Source organism: Carlito syrichta, unplaced genomic scaffold (assembly GCF_000164805.1).
Source record: "Carlito syrichta isolate Samal-C Ts95f unplaced genomic scaffold, Tarsius_syrichta-2.0.1 Scaffold130450, whole genome shotgun sequence".
Taxonomy (NCBI): Eukaryota; Metazoa; Chordata; class Mammalia; order Primates; family Tarsiidae; genus Carlito; species Carlito syrichta.
This window is the reverse complement of record NW_007074546.1, coordinates 145,068-166,246: the sequence shown is the minus strand read 5'-3', so window position 1 is coordinate 166,246 and position 21,179 is coordinate 145,068. Positions and strand designations below refer to the sequence as shown.

The 21,179-nt window shown below is 35.7% G+C and overlaps 1 protein-coding gene across 1 annotated transcript in view; it reads right to left on the bottom strand.

Moving 5' to 3' along the window:
- The window catches only part of LOC103250442 (multidrug resistance-associated protein 1-like), a gene marked incomplete at its 3' end in the record, with an annotated part of 91,885 nt that extends 74,519 nt beyond the window's left edge, over positions 1-17,366 (bottom strand). Inside the window, exons 1-4 of the mRNA XM_008049030.1 lie at positions 17,298-17,366; positions 13,930-13,991; positions 6,899-7,046; positions 5,695-5,837 (exon numbers count right to left, since the gene is read on the bottom strand). Coding sequence (XP_008047221.1) covers positions 5,695-5,837; positions 6,899-7,046; positions 13,930-13,991; positions 17,298-17,366 — 422 coding nt within the window. The remainder of the gene's footprint in view (positions 1-5,694; positions 5,838-6,898; positions 7,047-13,929; positions 13,992-17,297) is intronic.
- Between the last annotated feature and the right edge of the window lie 3,813 nt (positions 17,367-21,179).

The window sequence follows — 21,179 nt, the reverse complement described above, 5'->3', positions numbered from 1 at the left end:
GACAGCTTGTACAGCTAATAGGTGAACAATTAAAAGCAATTTGTGTTGCTTAAATTGTACTTCAAAAGATTGACTTTATTAAAATCTGACTCTAGAATTAAATATATACCTCTTTGTCTAATAGTAAAGCCTCTAGTTGCTGAAAATTATTCGGAGCATTGTATATTCTTAATAATGCCATTAAATTATTCCACATCCCACATATACATAATAACAGCAGAAAGTTCTATATTTCTTAATTGATTTCTATCAGATTCATTCATTGAAACACCAAATTATGTTATTAAATTATTAAACAATTTGTTAAATGCCTTCTTAGTCTTGAAATTAAATTTCCTGAAAGAGGAACACTATTCTCTATTCTGTGCATATATCTAACAATAAGACTTTTTTTCTCATAACAAATCTAATAATTAAGTGACTATAACCAGGTGCTATAGTGGTTCTACACATATTAATCAGAAAATATTGAAAATAATCTGTGCTTAAGGCATGACAAAGACTATTAAAACCATAATCATGATATCAAAATATGAACATTAATTTTTGTGTTTGTTATTGAATTAAAATGCATAAAGGAGGTAAAAAAGTAATTACAGAAATCAATGAGAAACATCTAGTAAATAATGAAAGTATTATTCTACTAGTAAATTAATGAAAGTGTTACTTTTATATGATCTATTACACATATGAGTAATAATAGTATGACAATGTGGTGCTCTCATTCTTAAAGAAAATAATCTTTAGCAATATGTCCTTATTGATAGAAGTATATATATGTGTGTGTGTGTGTGTGTGGTTGTGTGTATACATGTGTCTTAAAATTAACTCCCCAGTCCAAAATTATAATCACATGAACTCATGTAGTCTTTTCTGATCACTCAATTGTTACTCAATGTGGAAATCTTAATGTTATCAGGTACTTTTCCCTTGGAAAAGTGTAACTTTAGATAAACCTATTTATTCAGTATTATATTCAGGAAATGTATTTGAATCTTGTATGCGATGCTCTTTGTGCTAAGAGACAAGGACACAATAATTGAATAACACAAGTTTTCTATTCTTTTCTTTTCTTTTTAACCTGGAAGGGCTTGCTATGTGGGCAGAGAGAAAGACTTATCAACTGACTCATTTCAGCACAATACTGAAATTCCTGTTTTGCAAGTATGATAAACCAGTGTGTTGCAAAAGTATGTCTCAAATTAGAGACACCATTCTCTATCCCACAAACATTCTTTGGTATCCCATATAGTACAATTTTTTTGGATAACACAGAGACACTGAATTGCTATGATTTATTGCTATTTTAGGAAAACAGTGACTGCAGTGAGATTCTCTTTAGAGTTTCTTGAGCGGTAGTCATGAATGGAAATCAGAGCATTGCTGTAAATGGCTAGGAATTTCTTGCTACTTATCCCATTGGGAAGCAGAGGCTTACTTTCCTAATTCCTTTGAGATGACTTAGAGACTTTCTTGGCCAAAATAATGTGGCAAAAGTGACATTTTAGTATTTCTAAGCCTAGGTGATAAAAGCCTAGGTGTCTGAGCTTCTTGGAATGTCTATTCTGAGGAAATCCATGTAAGAAGTTTAACTACTTTAAAATCTCTGTGGCCAAGGTAATAACTTGAACAGGGTGTGGGGGAGGGGAGAGAGAGAGAGAGAGAGAGAGAGAGAGAGAGAGAAATTGAGAACGAACAAGCAAGCTCACAATTTGGCCCAGGCATCAGGCACATAAGTTAAAAAAGCCATCTTGGACATTTCAGCACTAGCACACAGAGAGAAGAACCAAGGTAATCCAACCAACAGCCAGAACCAAAGCATTGGCCATATGTCTCCATTTGTTCAAGCCACTCAGCTAGGGTCCCAATCATTGTGGAACAAAGAAAAGCAATTCCTATCTAAAGTTCAATAATACAATTGTTGTTTTTGCCACTACATTTTGATGTGGTTAATTCTGCAGCCTTAGGTAACCAGAATAGGGAAGGAGAGAAAGAAAATGCTGGTCAATGCCTCTGATCAACTTCTGGTCACATTCCATGACAATATGTCGTCATAACCCTGTGGTGATTCCTGGGATACACTGAAGGGAGGGGTCAGAAGCAAAGAGAAGTCTGTCATCTTGTCTGTGGGAGGTTTAATCCAGAGACATTTGGCTTATACTGCTATAGTCAAGGGAGTCAAGCAAAGAATTTGGGGCGAAAAATGGCAGAAGTAGTTTTCTGGCAGCAATAAACACCTTCTTGCCTTAAATTTCCTGACATCATTCTCTCTTGATCTTTTTTTTTTTTTTTGAGTTGGAGTCTCACTCTGTTGCCCAGACTGGAGTGCAGTGGCTGCTCCCGGCCACCACAGCCTCGACCTGCTGGGCTCCAGTGATCCTTCCGCCTCAGCCTTCCAAATAGCTGGAACTATAGGCGTGCGATACCACGCCCGGCTAATTTTTGATTTATTGTAGAGATGAGGTCTCACCACATTGCCCAGGTGGGTCTCGAACCCACGGGCTCAGGCAATCCATTCACCTCAGCCTCCCAAGGCGCGGGATTACAGGTTGAGCCACCGAGCCCGGCTTCTTCTGATTCTTTTATTTCTGCACTAGACACTTCTTTTTAACATCATTTGATAATTTTTTCCACTGTCACCTACTCTACACATTGGAATAGTTGATGATTTTGTCTGTGGGCATCTTTACTTTTCTTCACTTATGCTATGGCAGTCTCATCTAGAATAATGGTTCGACATAGGCAATCCAATTTAGAACAATCCCAATTTCCACTCCAGTCATTATCTTTCCTAACTCCAGACTAATATAGATAATTGCTTACTTAACCTTTGTGTCAAGAATCCTCAAGACCACTCCCAGCTCAATGACTTATTTAAAAGACTTACAGGACTCTGCATATAGTCATACTCATGGCTATGATTTATTATGGTGAAAAGATAAAAGCAAAATTAGCAAAAAGAAAAGGTACATGGGGTGAAGTCTGGGAGCAAACAGGCACAAGCTTCCAAAAATTCTCTCCTTGTGTAGTCACACAGAGCATGCTTAATTTTCCCAACTCATTAGAAACTCAGCATGCAGGGTTTTTATTGGGACAAGTCAAGGAGGCACCCTCTTCTTAATACACACCAAATTGCCAGACTGCCCAAAGGAAAACAGATATCAGCATGAACTATTGAGTGTATAAAGAGTTTGGACATATTGAGCCACTCTTATGAGTTAGAGTAGTGGGTACCCTCCTGAAACTTAAGTTCCAGTTGCCAGCTAAAGATCACTCCTGCAAACAGGCTTTCCAAAGTCCATAGTCAGGTCTGTTATTTTAATTCTTTTTGCACAACAGCTAATAGATATTTCAAGTTTAACAAGTCCAAAAGCAAACCTCATTCCCTTTTCTAGTCTTTCTTGAGGTTTCTGTCTTAGTATATAGTGATTTTTTACCTTGTGGTTTAAGCAAAATACTTTCAAGACATCCTTGACTCCTTGTTTCTTCTTTCAACCTACATTCAACCTATCAGTATATTCTATTGACTCCACCTTTAAAATGGAGCCAGAATCTGATCACTTCTTATCACCTTCCTACTAAGACCACATGGAAGTCACCATGGACTCCTGCCTGCATTATCTCAATAAACATCTTACTAGTGTTCCTTTTTCCACTCTTGCTCTTCTTGACTTTATTTTCCACACACCCACCAGAATGATCCCTATAAAACTGAAGTCTAATCAGATAATTCTCTGCTCAAAATTTTCCAAATACTTCCCTTCTAACATGGAGTAAAAGCTAATATTTCCATCGTATCCCATAAGGCACTTCAAGAACTTTTTATCCTTGAGCCTTTCTGCCCTCAATCTTATCACCTTGTCTCTCAGTGTCTCTGCTCCAACTTCACTTTCTTCCTTGTAGGCCCTCAAAGACACCAAGCATGCACCTCCTCATGATTTTTGCTTTGCTATTTCCTTTAACTGCAAGTTATTGTTTTGGTTTCCTTCCTATCTTCCTTTAGGACTTTGATCAAATGTCACCTTATCACCAATGACTTTCATAATAACCTTACATAAAACAGCAATGACAATTCCCCAGATTGACAATCCCTTACCTTACTTTACTTTTTTTAAATCACTGATTATATCTCAATATCATTTATGTTTATTGCTTATCTTTCTTCTGTAAGCATCATCAGAGCAGGGACTTGGTTTTGATGGTTTCCTCCCCAAAGTCCATCTTTGGTGTGAAGTAGATGCTCAATGAATACTAAATAAATATATACCTGAATATTATCTGGGGTTCAGTATTAACTATATTTTCATGAATTAAATGGTTATCACAAACTCTAACAACTTGGAAATATTTTCAATTCTAAGGATATAATCACAGGATAAAAAATATGTTTATTTGTGTTTCCTTTATATGACAGATAGAGGTAAGGCAATGTCTCCTTAAAGAAGGCAGCACACAGTCAAATGCTCAATTTCCTTGTCTGTCTATAAACAATTGCATTAGATGTTATAGAAATGCTTCAAGTCATTTCATTTGTATATACATGTATATGTAATATACATATAATATAATTTACATTTCATTTGTAAATATATGTAATATACATGTAAAATAAATATATACACATTAAGAATATATATAAATAGATATAATATATAAAGTAGTAATAATATATTTTTATATATGTCATATATAGGAACTTTATGTGTATCCTTGGTTGTTAAAGTTCAATTCTCAAAAGACCACAGCTAAATAATATAGTAATATCATTTTCTTTTCTAAATATATATTCAAGCAAGACTTCCTAGATTTCAGTTATGACTCTGGCACCTTCTACCTGTGTGGACTTGGACAAATTACTTTCTGTCTCTCTGCATTGCAATAATGGGTATAATAGCATTTTCTACTTCATAGGAAGGTTCTAAAGATTAAATAAGATTACTAATATGATGGTTAATTTTATGTGTCAACTTGACTGGGTGAAGAGATATCCACATAGCTGGAAAAACAGCATTTCTGGGTGTGTCTGTGAGTGTGTTTCTATAAGAGATTAGCATTTTAATTAGTTGAATGAGTAGAGAAGGTCCCAGGGCATGGTGCCTCAGACAATCTCTTGAGGGTCAGCACAGAACAAAAAGGAGAAGAAAGGATGAATTGACTTTCTTTACTGGAGCTGGATCATTCACTTTCTACCCTTGGACACCAGAGTTCAAGGTTCTTGGGTCTTCAGACTCAAACTGAATTACACCACTGGCCTTCCTGGGTCTCCAGTTTGCAGAAGGCAGATTATGGGGTTTCTCAACCTTTTCTCATCCTCTATAATTGCATGAGTCAATTCCCATAATAAATGTCTCTATCTATTTATATCAATCTATCCATCTATCTATCATCTATCATTATCATCAGTCTATCTATCATCTATCTATATTCTATTGGTTCTGTTTCTCTGGAGAAACGTGACAATACAATTAATATAAAATTTTTGAAAAGTGCTTAGTACATGGTTGTTGTCATTAAATATTGACTATATTATCATAATTTGCATTAGTGTTGCATACAATCCAAATAAAATGCTCATATCCTAAATAAAATTCTCAATACGAATCTTCCCTCCTCTTTTTAAGTAGAACTTTCATAGTGGAAAATGTGCTTGTTTACCTGTGAGGAAGAAAAAACCCCCACAAAACTTTAACTTACTTCATTATAAGTGGGCTAGTGAAAGACAAAAGATCAGCAAACACTTTAAATAAAGCAACTTGAATCAGGGCAGATTTAAAGGTATTCCACAATGCATAGAGTAGAGATGGCTTCCTGGTATGTGCTTCTTTATGAAGAGATATCTGCATAATTAAAGGAAATAGAAACAATGAGAAAATTGATCACAATTAATACTAATGCAAGTGTAATATATATAAACCAACCATAAAGTTAACAATGTCTTCCAATGACAATAAAGCAACAAGAAAGAAATAAGTTCAGTTGAACTTGAAACTATGACCCATATCATTGGGATGGTTTGTATCCAGACTAGTTTAGAGTTACTTATACCACATGGTATAAAAAAGAAAGAGCAATAGTTGCATTTGATTACTTTTGTGAGTTTTGAAACTGCTTTGTTAATATAATTATAGCTTTTAATTCCAAATTTTATTTTATTTTGGAGAAGTCTTAAAAAAGGACATATATGGACATATATGTGATGCAAAATATAGAGTGGCTGTCCTTACTCCCACAAACTTTGGTCTTGATCACCATATAATTTACTTTGACTAACAGACATGATGTTCTGAGATACAGAAACTATTTTTGTCACCATTGGTAAGAAGTCACCGATATCAACACATTTGTTTCTGAGCATTAAAGAGAAGGAATACCAACTAGTTTGAAAACAGAAATCAGCTACAATAACAACCAATTGTGTTTATGAAATAGCTTGTCATATCACATATTTTAGGAATAACGTAATATTCTTAAAATTATTTAGATATATTAATAATAATATGCCATATTTGGGAAAAGCTTTATCTAGTTTTGGACAGCAATTAACTACTTCAGGATTTAATATAATTGTTTTTTCCTTTTTCTTTTTTTCTTTTTTTTTTTGAGTTGGAGTCTCACTCTGTCACCCAGACTGGAGTGCAGTGGCCGCTCCCGGCCACCACAGCCTTGACCTGCTGGGCTCCGGTGATCCTTCCGCCTCAGCCTTCCGAGTAGCCAGAATTACAGGCATCCACTACCACGCCTGGCTGATTTTTTGATTTATTGTAGAGATGAGGTCTCGCTGCCCAGGCGGGTCTCAAACCCGCCAGCTCAGGTAATCCACTCACCTCAGCCTCCCAAAGGCGCGGTATTACAGGCTGAGCCACCGAGCCTGGCTTAATAGAATTTAATAATTAATTACCTTTGCTTTCTGCCTCTCTTGATTCCTTAAAACTTCCTTCCTCCATTGTTTTTCAAAAATGGGACACACAGTGTAGTAAGAATCGCTTTCATTTGGTTCAAAAAGATCTTCTCTTTCTAAAGGTCTTTCATAGCCTAAATTTATTATTCTAAAAGTGAAAAAGTAAATAACACATCAAAACAAACAATCAAGTTAAAAATAATAATTGCATGCATTTATTTCATTTATTGATTTATACATTATTTTATTGATCAGGATACAATGACTAGATTGTGTATTTGAAAAATCATACAACTTTAAGAATATGCAATAGTCATTTGTAGTTTTTATAAAGGCTGTTTAAACATACAATTATTCATTGAAGCCCTAATTTCATTCACTCCTCTCATATTTGGAGAATGTACCACTTACCTACCTCACCTCACTTACTGAAATTCAAAGAGCAAAATTTCACAGTATGGTGTTCACCCAACCATCTAAGTATGCACATTTGCTTTTAGGCTTGCATCAAAGGAGAAATGGATCTAATCTCTACATTTGCAACTTTTTTCTGTTTCACTAAGACTTTATATACATTTTGCCACTTGACTTTGTAGATGGTCCAACTAGATGTAGCGTGCCTTTTCTTATATGAAAAGCTTTGTCCTTGGCCATGTGACTTACTCTGACCAATAGAGTATGAACCAAGGTGAGAGTGTCATTTCTGAACTGATGCCTTAAGAAGCATGGCAAATTTCTACCAGCTTCTTAGTATTTCTACCCTCCTCCATTCACTTAGGGTACCCAGGTGGTACTGTAAATAATTGTATGAAAATGATGGGTTGAAACTGGGAGGCAGACAAGATGCATGGTCCAGCAATAACACAAAAGTTATTGTGTGTGCCAATGAAGTATACTTACCCACAGCTATCTGTCTGTCCTACCATCTTTCTGCTAAAGAGAATCTGATATTTATTCAGTTGAAAATCTCTTGAACTCAAGGTAAGCCCTTATCCCAGTCACAGAGTTATGAATTATGATTAGTCTAAACTTATCCTAGTAATCTCATTACCCTTTGCTTGGGGTTAATAATATAACTCAGTTATGGCTAATAATACCCAAATGAGTCTTCTCGGAAGAACTTTCTTCCTGCGTGTATTGAAAACAAATGTTCTCAGACAGAAAAGCCGTCTTTACTCCCACAAGTGAAAAGTCAAATAATGAGGATGGGAAACAGAAAGAAAAGACTGGGCCCTTTATAACATCTCTGAGGTAGTTCACCATCCCATTCCCAGTCCTCTTCTCAATAACATAGGAAAATAAATACCCATTTGTTTAAACCATTATTATCTGACTATTCTGTTACCCAAAGCCAAATACACTCCTAAGAGATATAGTTCAGATATATTGTGTGATTTGGGTGACATAACTTGTTCAGTAAGAAATCAAACCCATATTTAAATCCAGACCTTCTGACTGTGTAGTCTCAGTTCTCTCCATTATAAAGTGTATCAGCCCCAGAGACTCTAACAAAGCATTACATTACTCCAAATTGGGACTGTTCATTGTCCTTGTCCCTGAATAAGCTTAGTTGTTTGACCCCGAGATGAATTCAAATCCTATGATAACCAGAGTCTCCACTGGATTCAATTTCACTTTTATTACGATACATAATATACTACCAACATATTGAGCAAAAGAACTGAAATGTAATAAGCAAGGACCTTCAATAATCATATTTCTGTTCACTTAAATATGTTGGACATTTTCCTGCAGTGCACTATTAAAAACATATTAAACATTAAACTAATTTCTTGTCATGTTAAGTTCTTCTATTTTATTCCATAAAATAAAAATTCATTTTCAAAATAAGATCGCATTGATTTTTTTCACAAAAGCATTTTTAATAACATTTACTGCCTTTTGAGCTCAAACTGTGCAAAACTCAGCTGTTTAGGTTCAGGGATAAGTGACCCCTGATTTTCATGCTAAGTCTCCAAATAATACAGCATCCAAGAGTGACAAGCTGAGTTGACTGTGATTCTCATGGCTTCATTGTTTAACTACCTTGACTTTTTTTTCTAGGTATGTGCTCCATCCATACCTTTCACGCTCTTCTGGTAGATTCTGGTCACATGGGCCAGTCTTACCTATCTGTATAAGAGCTTGGGAGAAGAAGAAGGAAGGAGAAGGTATTTCTTCCAATCAAATGCTGAGACACCTTTTTGGGAAACAACTAGGACCAATAGTTGATCCTCCTAGTAAGTGAAATGTGTAGCATGCATCTAGTCCCATAAACTTGTGGACTTTATTCTTAAAGCAATAATAAGACTTATTTATGCTTCTTATATTTTTTAGAATGATATTTCTTTTTAAAGGACATTCACTTCACTTCAATTAATTTGATCCCAACTCTCAAAAGCAGGCAGAGCAGTCTTAATTTCTTATTTTTGCAAGTAGTAAAACACCTGGAACTCCAGAGACTTGTCACAGTTTTGTATATGTGACATAAACCAGTGCTGATTTAACAGAAGGCAGAGCCTTCAAATGTAGCATTTCTACTCTTTTTAAATTTTATAATCTTGGAGAGAAATTTGATTATATTTAGAATTAACAAGTGTGCATAAATGTGTAATTCAAAAGATGCAAAGAGAGTAGAAAAACAGTGCATTCAACTAGAAAGATGAGGGAAAGTAACTTTTGTAGATGAGTACTATTTGAATACTTGGAAAGTACAAATATATAGTAGCATTATCAGTTTTATTACTATTAATTGCCCTTTAAAACATTTCTGGAAAGCTATGATTATGTTATGGGAAAAGGAATGAAATCAATCTGTCTAAAACTTACAGGATAGGAAGAAGACAGTTAATGTACAAATTTTATTAATGTGTGAGAAATTTTGACGTCTTTAATAAAGTATATTCCTGGTTAAAATAATAGCTCAACTGTGGCCTATAAAAACTTTAACTGGATTTTTCCATGTATATTAGTAACATAGCATATTAATATTGTATTTGCTAATAAAGGCTTGGTAATTATTTGATTATCAGAATTATCTAGATAGCTCCTGCCTTAGGATTTAAGTCTCATAAACATATAATTTCCTAATTATTGTGTCATCTGAGAACATTTTAATTAAATTATTCATATAACTATGGGTGTTTGAATCTGGCCTAGGAAATAATTTCTGAGTCTATTCTGTAATTCCAGAAATAGATCCGAGAATACAATTAGTCATCGTCTTCAAAGGGACATTCTCTTAAACAATAGTTATGTTTCAACTACAATTGTTTATTCACCACATAAGAAATCAAATTGGATTTATGCCAGTGACAGTACCAGATAACAACATTCTATGAAAATATGTTCATAAATATGCAATATCTATGAGATATGAACATATCCCTGAGATATAAAAATAGTTCTGAGACATTAAATTTAAACAGAAAATTAATGTGATATTCAGCATTTAGGGATTGATGGTGTGTTTGATTGACTTAAGTTATGGATTTAAAAACACTAAGTTGTCATATTTTACAATTTGCTATGCCTTTATCTTGCTTATTAAATTTAGTTTCAGCTTCTTACTTTAGAACTCCTAAAATGACATTTGCAATATTTAATACATATGCACTTTTTTATAATTTGCTAATCAAAACTTGAAAATTACTTTTATTTAAAATTAATTTTATTTGCATTATTTAAATTCCATGATCCCTGTGACTCTAATATGACACTGAAATGGTACAAAACCAAAGTAGATATCACTCTTTCTTTCAACTCATAGATAAAACAAAATTCAGATTTGGAAAACATTTTTATACATACACAAATTTGAAAAATCAAAATCATTAACTGTAAATAGCCCATAGTTACATGTCTATCCATCTTTTCTTTTTGCTAATATGTGGTTTAATGTTACATAGTGGTGTAAATTTTTGCCATCCTCTTTAAGTGATCTCTAAGTTTATGTAACTTGGAAATCTTATCATAATTCAACCTCTTCTGCTCAATTATTTTTTCACAAGTATATACATTTTCTACTTAAATTTCTTTCTTTTTTTAACTTTTAAAATTTTTTAATTTTAAAATTGTGGGGTACAATTCAGGGTTAGGTATACAAATATTTATTGTGCAGTTACCCTTAGTGATGAGGTGTGTGTAATCCCAGCACTTTGGGAGGCTGAGGTGAGTAGATTGCCCAAGCCCGCGGATTCGAGACCCGCCTGGGCAACTTGACGAGCCCTCGTCTCTACAATAAATCAAAAATTAGCTGGGCATGGTAGCGCGTGCCTGTAGTTCCAGTTACTTGGAAGGCTAAGGCAGAAGGATTGCCAGAGCCCAGCAGGTCGAGGCTGCGGTGGCCGGGAGTAGCCACTGCACTTCAGTCTGGGTGACAGAGTGAGACTCCAACTCAAAAAAAAAAAAAATTTTAATTTTAAAATTGTGGGGTACAATTCAGGGTTAGGTATACAAATATTTATTGTGCAGGTACCCTTAGTGATGAGGTGTGTCCCCCTTCCCCAGGCAGATTTCCATTACTGTCAGTCTTACATTTCTTTCAAAAAATCCACCAATAGTCTTCATGTTACCAAATTTAATGGTGAATATTTGGTTATTATTTTTATTTACCCTTTTTCTGTATTGGCCCTATTGACCACTTTATTCTTCTCCTTTTTTAGCAGTGTTTCTCTTCTTAGTTGTCAATCACATTCTTTAGATACTTCTCTTACATTCTGAACATATTTACTTAGCTTCCTTTGTAGACTCATACTCCTGCCAATTAAATACTAAGAATGTCCAGTGTTCCATTTGTTCAGCCTACTCAATGAGTTTTTCTGGGTGATCTCATTCATACTCATGGCTTCACCTACTGACCTACTCTCAAATTCATATCCATAGGTCAAAGATTTATTCTAAGCCTGGGAACCACATATCCAAATGCCTGTTCATTTGATGCTTCACAGGTATCTCAAATTAAAACTTTCCCAAAGTAAACCCACAATTTTTTTTACTACACTTGAATCTCACTGTTATCTGAGCTAGAAACCAACATTTATGCCGCACTTTTCTCGTTTCTCAATTCCCCATTTAATCAATTCTCTCCTACATAACTTTTCTAACTATGTAGTTTTTCATCATCTTTGTCATTAACGTAGTTCAGACTGTGACCATAAATCTCCCAGGACACCTTCAGAGCCTCCTAACAACTTTCTCTGGCTCCATTTCCATCTCCTATGTACCATAGTCACACAATTGCAGAGATGATTTTCTGAAATGCAAATTTGATTATGTTACTTCTCTACAAATTCTCCAGTGACTTCTAATTGTCTTTGAGTTGGTGCAGAGAAGTCTTTTTCATGAGTTCTCCCTTCATCTTAGACTGCCACTCCAGTTAGTTCTCTCTCACCAATGTTGTTTTCAAATGGCATTTGTTCAACTTGGAGTACCATGTGACTTACTCTCACACATTTTTACGTATTTAATTATTTATTTATTTATTTGAAATGGAGTCTCATTCTGTTGCTCAGGCTGAAGCGCAGTGGCATGATCACGACTCGCCACAGCCATGGCCTTCTGCCTTAGGCAATCCTTCTACCTCAGTCTCCTGAGTAGCTGGGACTACAGGCACACTGCCACTCCTGGCTAATTTATTTTATTTTTTTAGAGACAAGGGATGAGGTCTTCTTATGTTACCCAGGCTGGTTTTGAACTCCTAAACTCAAGGAATCCTGTTGCCTTAACTTCCAAAAGTGCTGGGGTAACAGGTTGCGAGTCTCTTAATACATTTTAAAATATTGGATGAAAGTATTTGTATCTGTAAAATGTTCCCTAATTGCACAAATTTGGCTAGATGACACTTCTGAAAATTTGTGTCAATTATACTTATGTTCCCTTTGTCTTTTTTGGTAGTTGGTGGTCTACTTTTTTAATCTTTCTTATTCCACAGTGAATTCCTGGAAAGCAGAAACTAAGTCTTTATATCTGGTTTTTTGGTTTGTTTGGTTTTTGGTTTTATTTTATTTTATTTTTTAAAAGCATGATTTATTGAGAGGACAGAAAAGCTCCCACAGTGGGAGGAGACCTGAAGGGGTTGCCTTCTATCTTTGTATTTTTAAAGATGAGCAGAGTTTGGGGCATCTAGTACCGAATTTTTCTTTTTAATTTAAAGATTCATTTATTCTTGAGAATATATCTGTAGATTAAATTAGGTAATTTTGTCTCTACCAACTATGGAGCAAAGAGCATAAATCTAGAAAGACAAATTTAATTTCATATTATCATAACATTTCTATTATAGGCATAAAGAAATACATTTCTAAGGAAAGCTTCTAAATTTACATACAAAAAAGAAAAAAACGAACTCTGATTAAATATAAATAATTTCTACATTAAAATCAGAGTTCACTCTGGTCTCTCCTTAAGAAATGAGCTCTCACCATACATTATGGCTGAATTATTCCATGAAAAGAATCATAATCTATGTCTTATAATAATAATATGTCTTATAAAAATTATTAGTTTGTGTATTTTAATGGTAGCACACAGAGGTATGCGTGACAGTACTCCTAGTAAAGAGTAAAATGACATAGCAAAAATAAAGCATGAAACATAAACTCAACAGACACTGCTATAAAACACATACTTATTCCTACATGGGTATCAATAGACAAGTACTTCCTCTCCCTTAATCTCAATTTTCTTAACTGGAAATACCAATCTCACAGTCTTTAAGAAAGAAGTCAAAGAAATAATAGGCATAAAGTGGATAGTATATACTTGATGCTAAAAAAGGTTAATTTTTCTGTCCCTCCCTAGTTCTAATGAGATGCAAACTGTATAAAGGTACAGACATGTTATTTGTGGAAATACTTAGTATGTTATTGCTTGTGATTTCTGTGTAATAAGTAATATGAGAAAAAAAATCTTTACAATGTCACCTTGTAAAAACACTAATACTTAGATTAAAGGAACAACATTCATGTGCCATTTCCCTTGGAATCTTTCCTAGTATTGTCTGCTACAAATAAGTTAGTAAAAATTCTTACCTGTTAAACCAGGAATATGTCACCTTACTGAAGAATGAAGCACTGTTCTCTGGATTGCATCTCTAAAAATAAAAAATATATAGCAAGTAGTATATATGAATATAAAGTAAATGCCTTTAATTTACTTTTGAAATATTTTTATTAATAGGTAGAAAAGTAAACATGAAATAACATTTTCTGCTAACAGTTACAGATGTTGATGTCATAAATACTCATAACTAAGGAGGTGAAAGATCTCCACAAGGAGAACAACAAAACACTGATAAAAAAAAAATGTGGATGACACAAATGGAAGAACATCCCATGTTCATGGATTGAAAGAATCAGCATTGTTAAAATGATCATTCGGCCCAAGGCAGTCTACAAATTCAATGCAATCCCTATCAAAATAACAACTTCATTCTAAATGGCCGCAAAGATGGAAATAATAGACACTGAGGACACCAATAAGGGAGGAGGTGAGGAGGAAGGTCAGTGTTCAGAAATTGCCTATTGGGAATTTCTGAACGCTATTGGGGTAAAATGTTCACTATCTGGGCAATGGTACACCTGATATCCAACCCCCATCAGTACACAATATGTCTATGAAACAAATATGCATGTGTACCCCCGAATCTCAATAAAAGTAGGAAAAAAAGGAAAATATGATTTAGTGAAGATAATCTTGGATGGTGGATGGACTACAGAAATTTTAAGATTTTTCTCAACATTATGCCTGTGTACATAGCAATAATAATAAATGTTAGAAAGAAAAGTAATTTCAAAAATCTTTTCCTCTCATACAGAGGAACAGTTTCTTGAATTTAACAGCACATAATGGCCACTTACAATTAATACAACTATATGTAAGCATATATATGCATGTATGTATATGTGTGCATGTGTGTGTGTGTGCATGTGTGTGTACATGTATGTGTGTATGGGGGACCCAAAAACTCAGAATTTACTTATTTAAAAATGTATTAAAAAACGGATATTTATTCTTACATGCTTAAGCTTTGGTCACCTACAAAGTACTATTTGTTTGATGCAAAACACCTATCAAGATGTTTTTTTCCACTGTTCAGAACAATTTTTGAACTCACTGATTTTGGTGACTTTTAGTGTTTTGCCACTTTTTGTGTCACCTTTTCCATGTGGGCAAAACATTTCCCTTTGAGGATTTTTTTCATTCAGGGAAACAAAAAAAATTGCTCAGGTCAAGATCGGGTGAAGAAGGAGTGTGGGACATGAGGGTCATACTGATTGGGTCAAAAATTGCAGAACATCAAAATGGTATTGGCAGGTGCATTGTCATGGTGGAAATCACCTGTTTGCCTTAAAAAAATTCACCGAAGGCGAAAGCAGCCTCTCAAAACAATATTAGCTGATACACTAATGCCAATGGGTTCCTAGAACACTGACCTAGTGGGGGAAGCCTGGGCTACAAGGTATCTGCTCTCCAAAAGATAATTCCGGGTTCTTTTGGGTCCCCTTGTATGTACATATGCCATTTAGCTTTATACATTTACTCATGCAAACTTCTATATGTATGAGCTTAAAATTAAACATTTCAATTGCTAAATTGAAGATAGTTTTATCTTTTTTCTGAAAAATAAGAAAATAATAGGTATTTGATGTACCTCTGGGTGTTTACTTATTTTTTGATTATCTGCAAAATTATATATTTATCACAATTATATTTTATTTTGAGGGGTGTTATAACATTTCCATAAAATTATTCCCATTGACTTTGTGGGTTCAACCAAGAGAAGAGAAATTTAAAAAGAGAAGTCTTCAAAAAATAGTCATTTAACATTTTTAGAATCATCATCATTCTCTGTATTTGCAAAAGTAAGACTGACCACAGAGTTAAATTTGATTTTAGAAATTGTCCCATATTTAACAACTTTTGCACTGATATTTCCTAACCCAGTTTTTGTTCCATCCTCACATTTTAAAAGTGTTTTACCACATTTTAAAAATTCTGAACCTAGACAAAATGAGTAAAACAGAACTTCATCCTATACAGCAAAATGTTCTGAAAAGAATATATGACATTCAGTTTCAAATCTGTTTTCTTGTTACAGCAAATGATATAAGCCATTTACACTACGCATATAGTTTATCAAAATGATATCTACCCTCATAGGATTGTTGAGAGAACTAAATATAATGACAAATAGAAACATTGGTCACATCTTCAATCCAAAACAGTTATTCAAATATGTGAACAATAATACTGAAATCATTGTTGTTGGGAGCAAACAAGCATACTATCTGGAAAAGAAGTAAACAAATAATTGGGGAAGATGTGCTTAAAATTCTCTAGATAAACTGAAAGAAAGATTTGATGACATACACTTAAATCTCAGAGTATTGCCAGTTGGATAATTTGTCAACAATGAAAGGATCTTATGCATATCCAAAATACATATTTTCCATAGCAGGCTGCGAAGGACTATACATTCTTTGCAGTTTTCCCCATCAAGACAGAGAATATACTTTTTACCCCTTGAATTTGGGTTGGCATTGTGTTGTGTTTTAATCATGGAAATGCAACAGCAGTAACATTGAAATAGCTCAAATTCTAAGTCTCAAAAGCCTTAATGATTCTGGTCTTGCTGTGCTTGGAACCCTGAGTACAACTGAGCTAGCCTGCTGGAGGATGGAGACCATGTGGAAGAGAACTGAGGCATTTATCTAATAGTCTGCCACTCTGATCAACAGCTTGAAAGCTGCCAGACATATGAATAAGGTGGCTCTAGGTTATCCAGCTACCGGCCCACCTGCAAGCTGATTGTAGATGCAAAAGAGAGCTTAGCCAATATCAGCCACAAACCAGTGCACAATCCAATTGATCCAGAGAATCATTAACTAAATAAAATGGTTGTTATTTTAAGCACCTAAGTCCTGCAAAGCTACTACAGATGGCTACTTTAGTAGACTAATAACCTGTATTTGATTTAATATTCACTTTAGGATCATTTTCCATGTGAAAGCAACTTATATGAGGCTTTTTGCATGCCCTGGCGAATAGCCTCCTTAGATGTGGACCAGATATCTTATACTGAGTTTATCACAGTAAAGTCCAAGCATATTTACCTCCCAGAAGGAAAAACAGCCAGATTTAAGAAAAAAAAAAAAAAAACTGTTGAAGGTAATTAATCCTTACCAAGTACCAAGAATGTGCAAGTGACTTCTCAATAAATATGATTACTGAATTCATATTATGGATCTCACTGAGTTTATTATTTATATATTGTTATATAGCAATTTATATATAGAAAAATAGAAATATTCATTTCTAAGAATATCTTTCAAAGTTCTATTTTATTCTCATTTTCTCTATTAAATATTTATCAGTTTTCTAATTCATCTATTCTTACTCTGACAGCACCTCTAGTCTGCAGACTTAATTGACCCCAGATGAGTTTCTCATTTCCCTGTTTCTCCATTATCAATTGTCCTTATCTACCACTGGGCTTATAGTAGGCATTGCATAAACATATCCTAATATTGCTGACTTAGGAGAAATGTTCAGTCTCAGAGTGGAGGTCCTATTATTTCTCGAATATGGCAGAGTAACAAGAATTTAGCTCACCAGACCATAGCATAGCTGGGGTTCAGGATTTGGTGAAGTGTGTCACTTTCAGACTTCCTTGAGTTCAAACTTGAGATGTGGCCTCATGGTGATACGATCTGTGTGACTAATTGCTATGTGTAATAATATCTCATAACCCCATTATCAGAAACTTCATTTGTGGATATTATAGGAGGGCTCTTAGAATAGTGGAGGAAGTTATGGGAAAGTGAAAGCACATGCACATGGAGAAGGAAAAAGTCTAGAAAAAATTTATTCTGTTCAAAGTATATTATCTCACTAAACATAACTTACGTTTATGGTGTGACCATTTCTGTCATCCCCATTTTACAGATATGGAAACTAAGGCTCAGAGCTTAAGAAACTTGCCTATGATTTTCCAACTAGGAAGTATAGGAAACTGGATCTAATCCAGTTAGTTAAATCTATCTTTCAGCCATAATTCCACACTCTCAGCTCCCTAGCCATTCAACCGTTTTCCACTACTTAGAAAGACTTTCTCCTGCCCACTTCTTTCTATTTTGCATCTCTTAGCATTCATACTTCAATCCTATTCAAGATTTACTGCTTTTTTTCTCCCACTCCAGTCTCCAGGTTCTTCTGTATTACATTGCAATCTCAACATACTCCTTGGGGTACTTAAGGGCTTCTTCAGATCTGTACTTACTGAATTTAATCTCATTTACCCAATTATCTCTTAATTTCTTCACAGGTGCTTATCTCCTGTAAGACTTAGTTCCTCTGGAGGATGGAAACCGACTTATCATGGTATCTCCAGTTTCAGTCCAGCTTAACTAATAGTAAACATGTTTTGGATGAATAAATGAACAGATTGATGCTAGTTGCAACCAACAAACTATTTAGAAGCATGTTTTCATTGGTCACCATGTCAGCCCTAGACAATCAGAAAGGCATATTCTTAGCTTATAGGTTAGATAGAGATTTTTACCTGAGGTCTATTATACTAAAAATTTAAACTCCTAACCATGAAATATAACTATATACGCTTTTTGATACTTTGAAGCCACACTTTTTTTTTAAGTTTTGTCATCACAGATGTAGCAAATAGATAATGCAATTAAAATAAACATTTTCAACTGTTTCTAGGTGGATTCCTGATATATGATGGCTATCAAAATTAAGTAATAGCCAAGGAAATAGACATTGTTTGAATACTAGAGGAAGGGCCAACCAGAATTATGAATGACATTTGAGTGTGATAATACTTCACCCTACAAATTTGTCATTTACTCCCTTTGGTCACCTTTGCTGTTACACTAGTGATATCAAGCCAATTTGTCTGACTGAACCTGTATCTCTACAGTAGGGTAAAACAGGCATATTGTTCTGATGAAGATTTTTCACATTTTCAAGGGACTTACTCAGCCCCTTAATTTTATAGACTTTAAAAAGGAGTTGTTTACCTATAATTTATTTTACTTTTAAAGAAACTTGTAGCTTGATTTTGTATGTGATTAGAGAATAGCTATCATATTATTTGGTATTTGGAGTTACTAAAACAAACAAACAAAAAACAGAATTAGAACAAGTGCCCCTGAGTCTGAAGTCCTTCTCCCCCCCATCCCTTGTTAGGACTACAGAACTACTTGTGTTAAGGATTATTGTTATGTGAAACCCAGGTCTTGTACAGTGATCAGTGAAACACATAGAACTTTTGCTAGAGAAATCGCTCCTAATATACAATTGAAGGTCTCCTCCCTCCAACTGCTGCCTTTTACATGACTCCTATTGAGGAAGAAGCGAGTTATCACCGCGCAGAGAAAAGCACAGGTAAGCATTTGCCGTTTCTGGATTTGCCCAGATCTCAGGGTCCCAAAACCCGTGGCATTTAACAACACAGTGAGTAGCGCTTAGGCCAAATCGCTCCTGCGGTTTTAAAGGGCTCACCCACCGGTTGTAGAATCCAACCCCAGCCTTCAGCGATGACAGATCCATTCTGTTTCCGGGGGGGAGTTACCTATCTCTTTAAACAAAGATGCTTCCCTCTCTCCTCCAGCCCCTCCTAGACTGAGATCACGCTGGCTCAGGTTTCCCACCACCTGGGGACCGAGCGTGGACCTGTGTGGCTGCCTCGGCTCTAAGTCATCAGTCCGCGCTCAGGGTCCGAGGAGTCAGCTCTCCCCGCTTCCACGCCCCCGCCGAGTGGCCCCAAGATTGTCCCTCCTGTCCTCCTAAGACCGAGAACCTTTACCTGCGCATTGAGCCCCCGGGGGACCCGCTCGTCGGAGCCGCGGACGCCCCGCCTCCGCGGGCTGGAGAACATGGTCCTGCGGCCGGCGGCGCAGAGAGGTGTGGCGGCTGTCACCTCCCTAGGCAGGAGACTTAACTCGGTGTCAGGAAGGTGGGAGGACGCGCAAGCACTCCCCCCAGCTGACTCAGCTGTCACCCAGGGGCTGCCTGCCCTGTCTGGCCGGTGCACCTAGGGTGAGGTGGAGTGAGGGTTAGAAGAAAAGTGGGGAGACAGCCTAGAAAGTCGGTGGATCCTTGGCTGGCGAGCGCTGGACGCAGCAGTTATCACCTTCCCTTTTCCCAACCTTTGCACTTTTGCAAAGACAATGTCACAGCTGTCTTCTACAGGAAATTGTTAAGGGCAACAAAGGTCAGAGGGATCTTGAGAAGAAATCTATTGCAATGCCCTTAACGCTAAAACCAAATGAAATGTTCCCCTTGTTCTTAGAAAATCATAGCAGCAAATTATATCTAATTTTTACTCTTCAAATTAATTAGAAAGCAAGATACATGAGAAACTTCATAGTAACTGCCCTATATGTGAGAACAAAGAACTAAAGGCGACCCATGACATATAAAGAGCACTACAAGAATTAAGGCACTGCATTTTGATTTTTACTAAGTATTGAGAAACTGTGAGTCTTGTATAAAGAAGTACAAGGGTATGGAGGCAGATGTATGGTATATGATACATGGCATTGGTGTGGTAAAGCATTTTGTTTCATTTAGAACCTGAAACAATAAAAAGGATAAATCTTAGAAATTCCTAATAGTAGAGATAAAGAAATGCAATGCAGTATTGTACAAAGATGGGTATTTATGTTTCAGGACCGAGGAACCTTCTGTCTGCTTCTTGACATTGATGCCACAGGTAGATGAAAAGGTCTAGGGGTTAGGATAAGAGACAGCATGCTTCCTGGAAAAAAGGGTCCAAAGATGATACCTGGGGAGGCTTGGGCTGGCCATAGAATGGGTCAAAAAACTGAGAAACCAAACAACTTTCTTACATGAATTAGACCAACTGATACCTAATGGAATTGAAGTCCTGGGGAATGTTTAGAACAAAATTTTTCTTTTGCTCTTTGGGTCATATTTGTTTGGCCTGATACAAAGATGAAGTCTTAGATTTAACTTTGTCTGTGAAGAATTAAGGGCACAGCTCGAGATATAGAAACTTTGTCTTTTTTATTTCCAAAACTTCCACCAACCCATATGCCAGTCTGGGAACATCTGACACTCACTCAGCAGCCTCATCCTGAGGGCCCTCTCCCTATCTGTACTTTCAAACCACTCGCTGCATTAATTCTAAATGGAAAAACAAGGTCTTCTTGTAGAGGTGGCCCTTTCATTTTCGGATATAGGTTCAAGGAAAGATGAAACTTTGAATCTGTGTGGTAGAGGACGAAGTCAGGAAGAA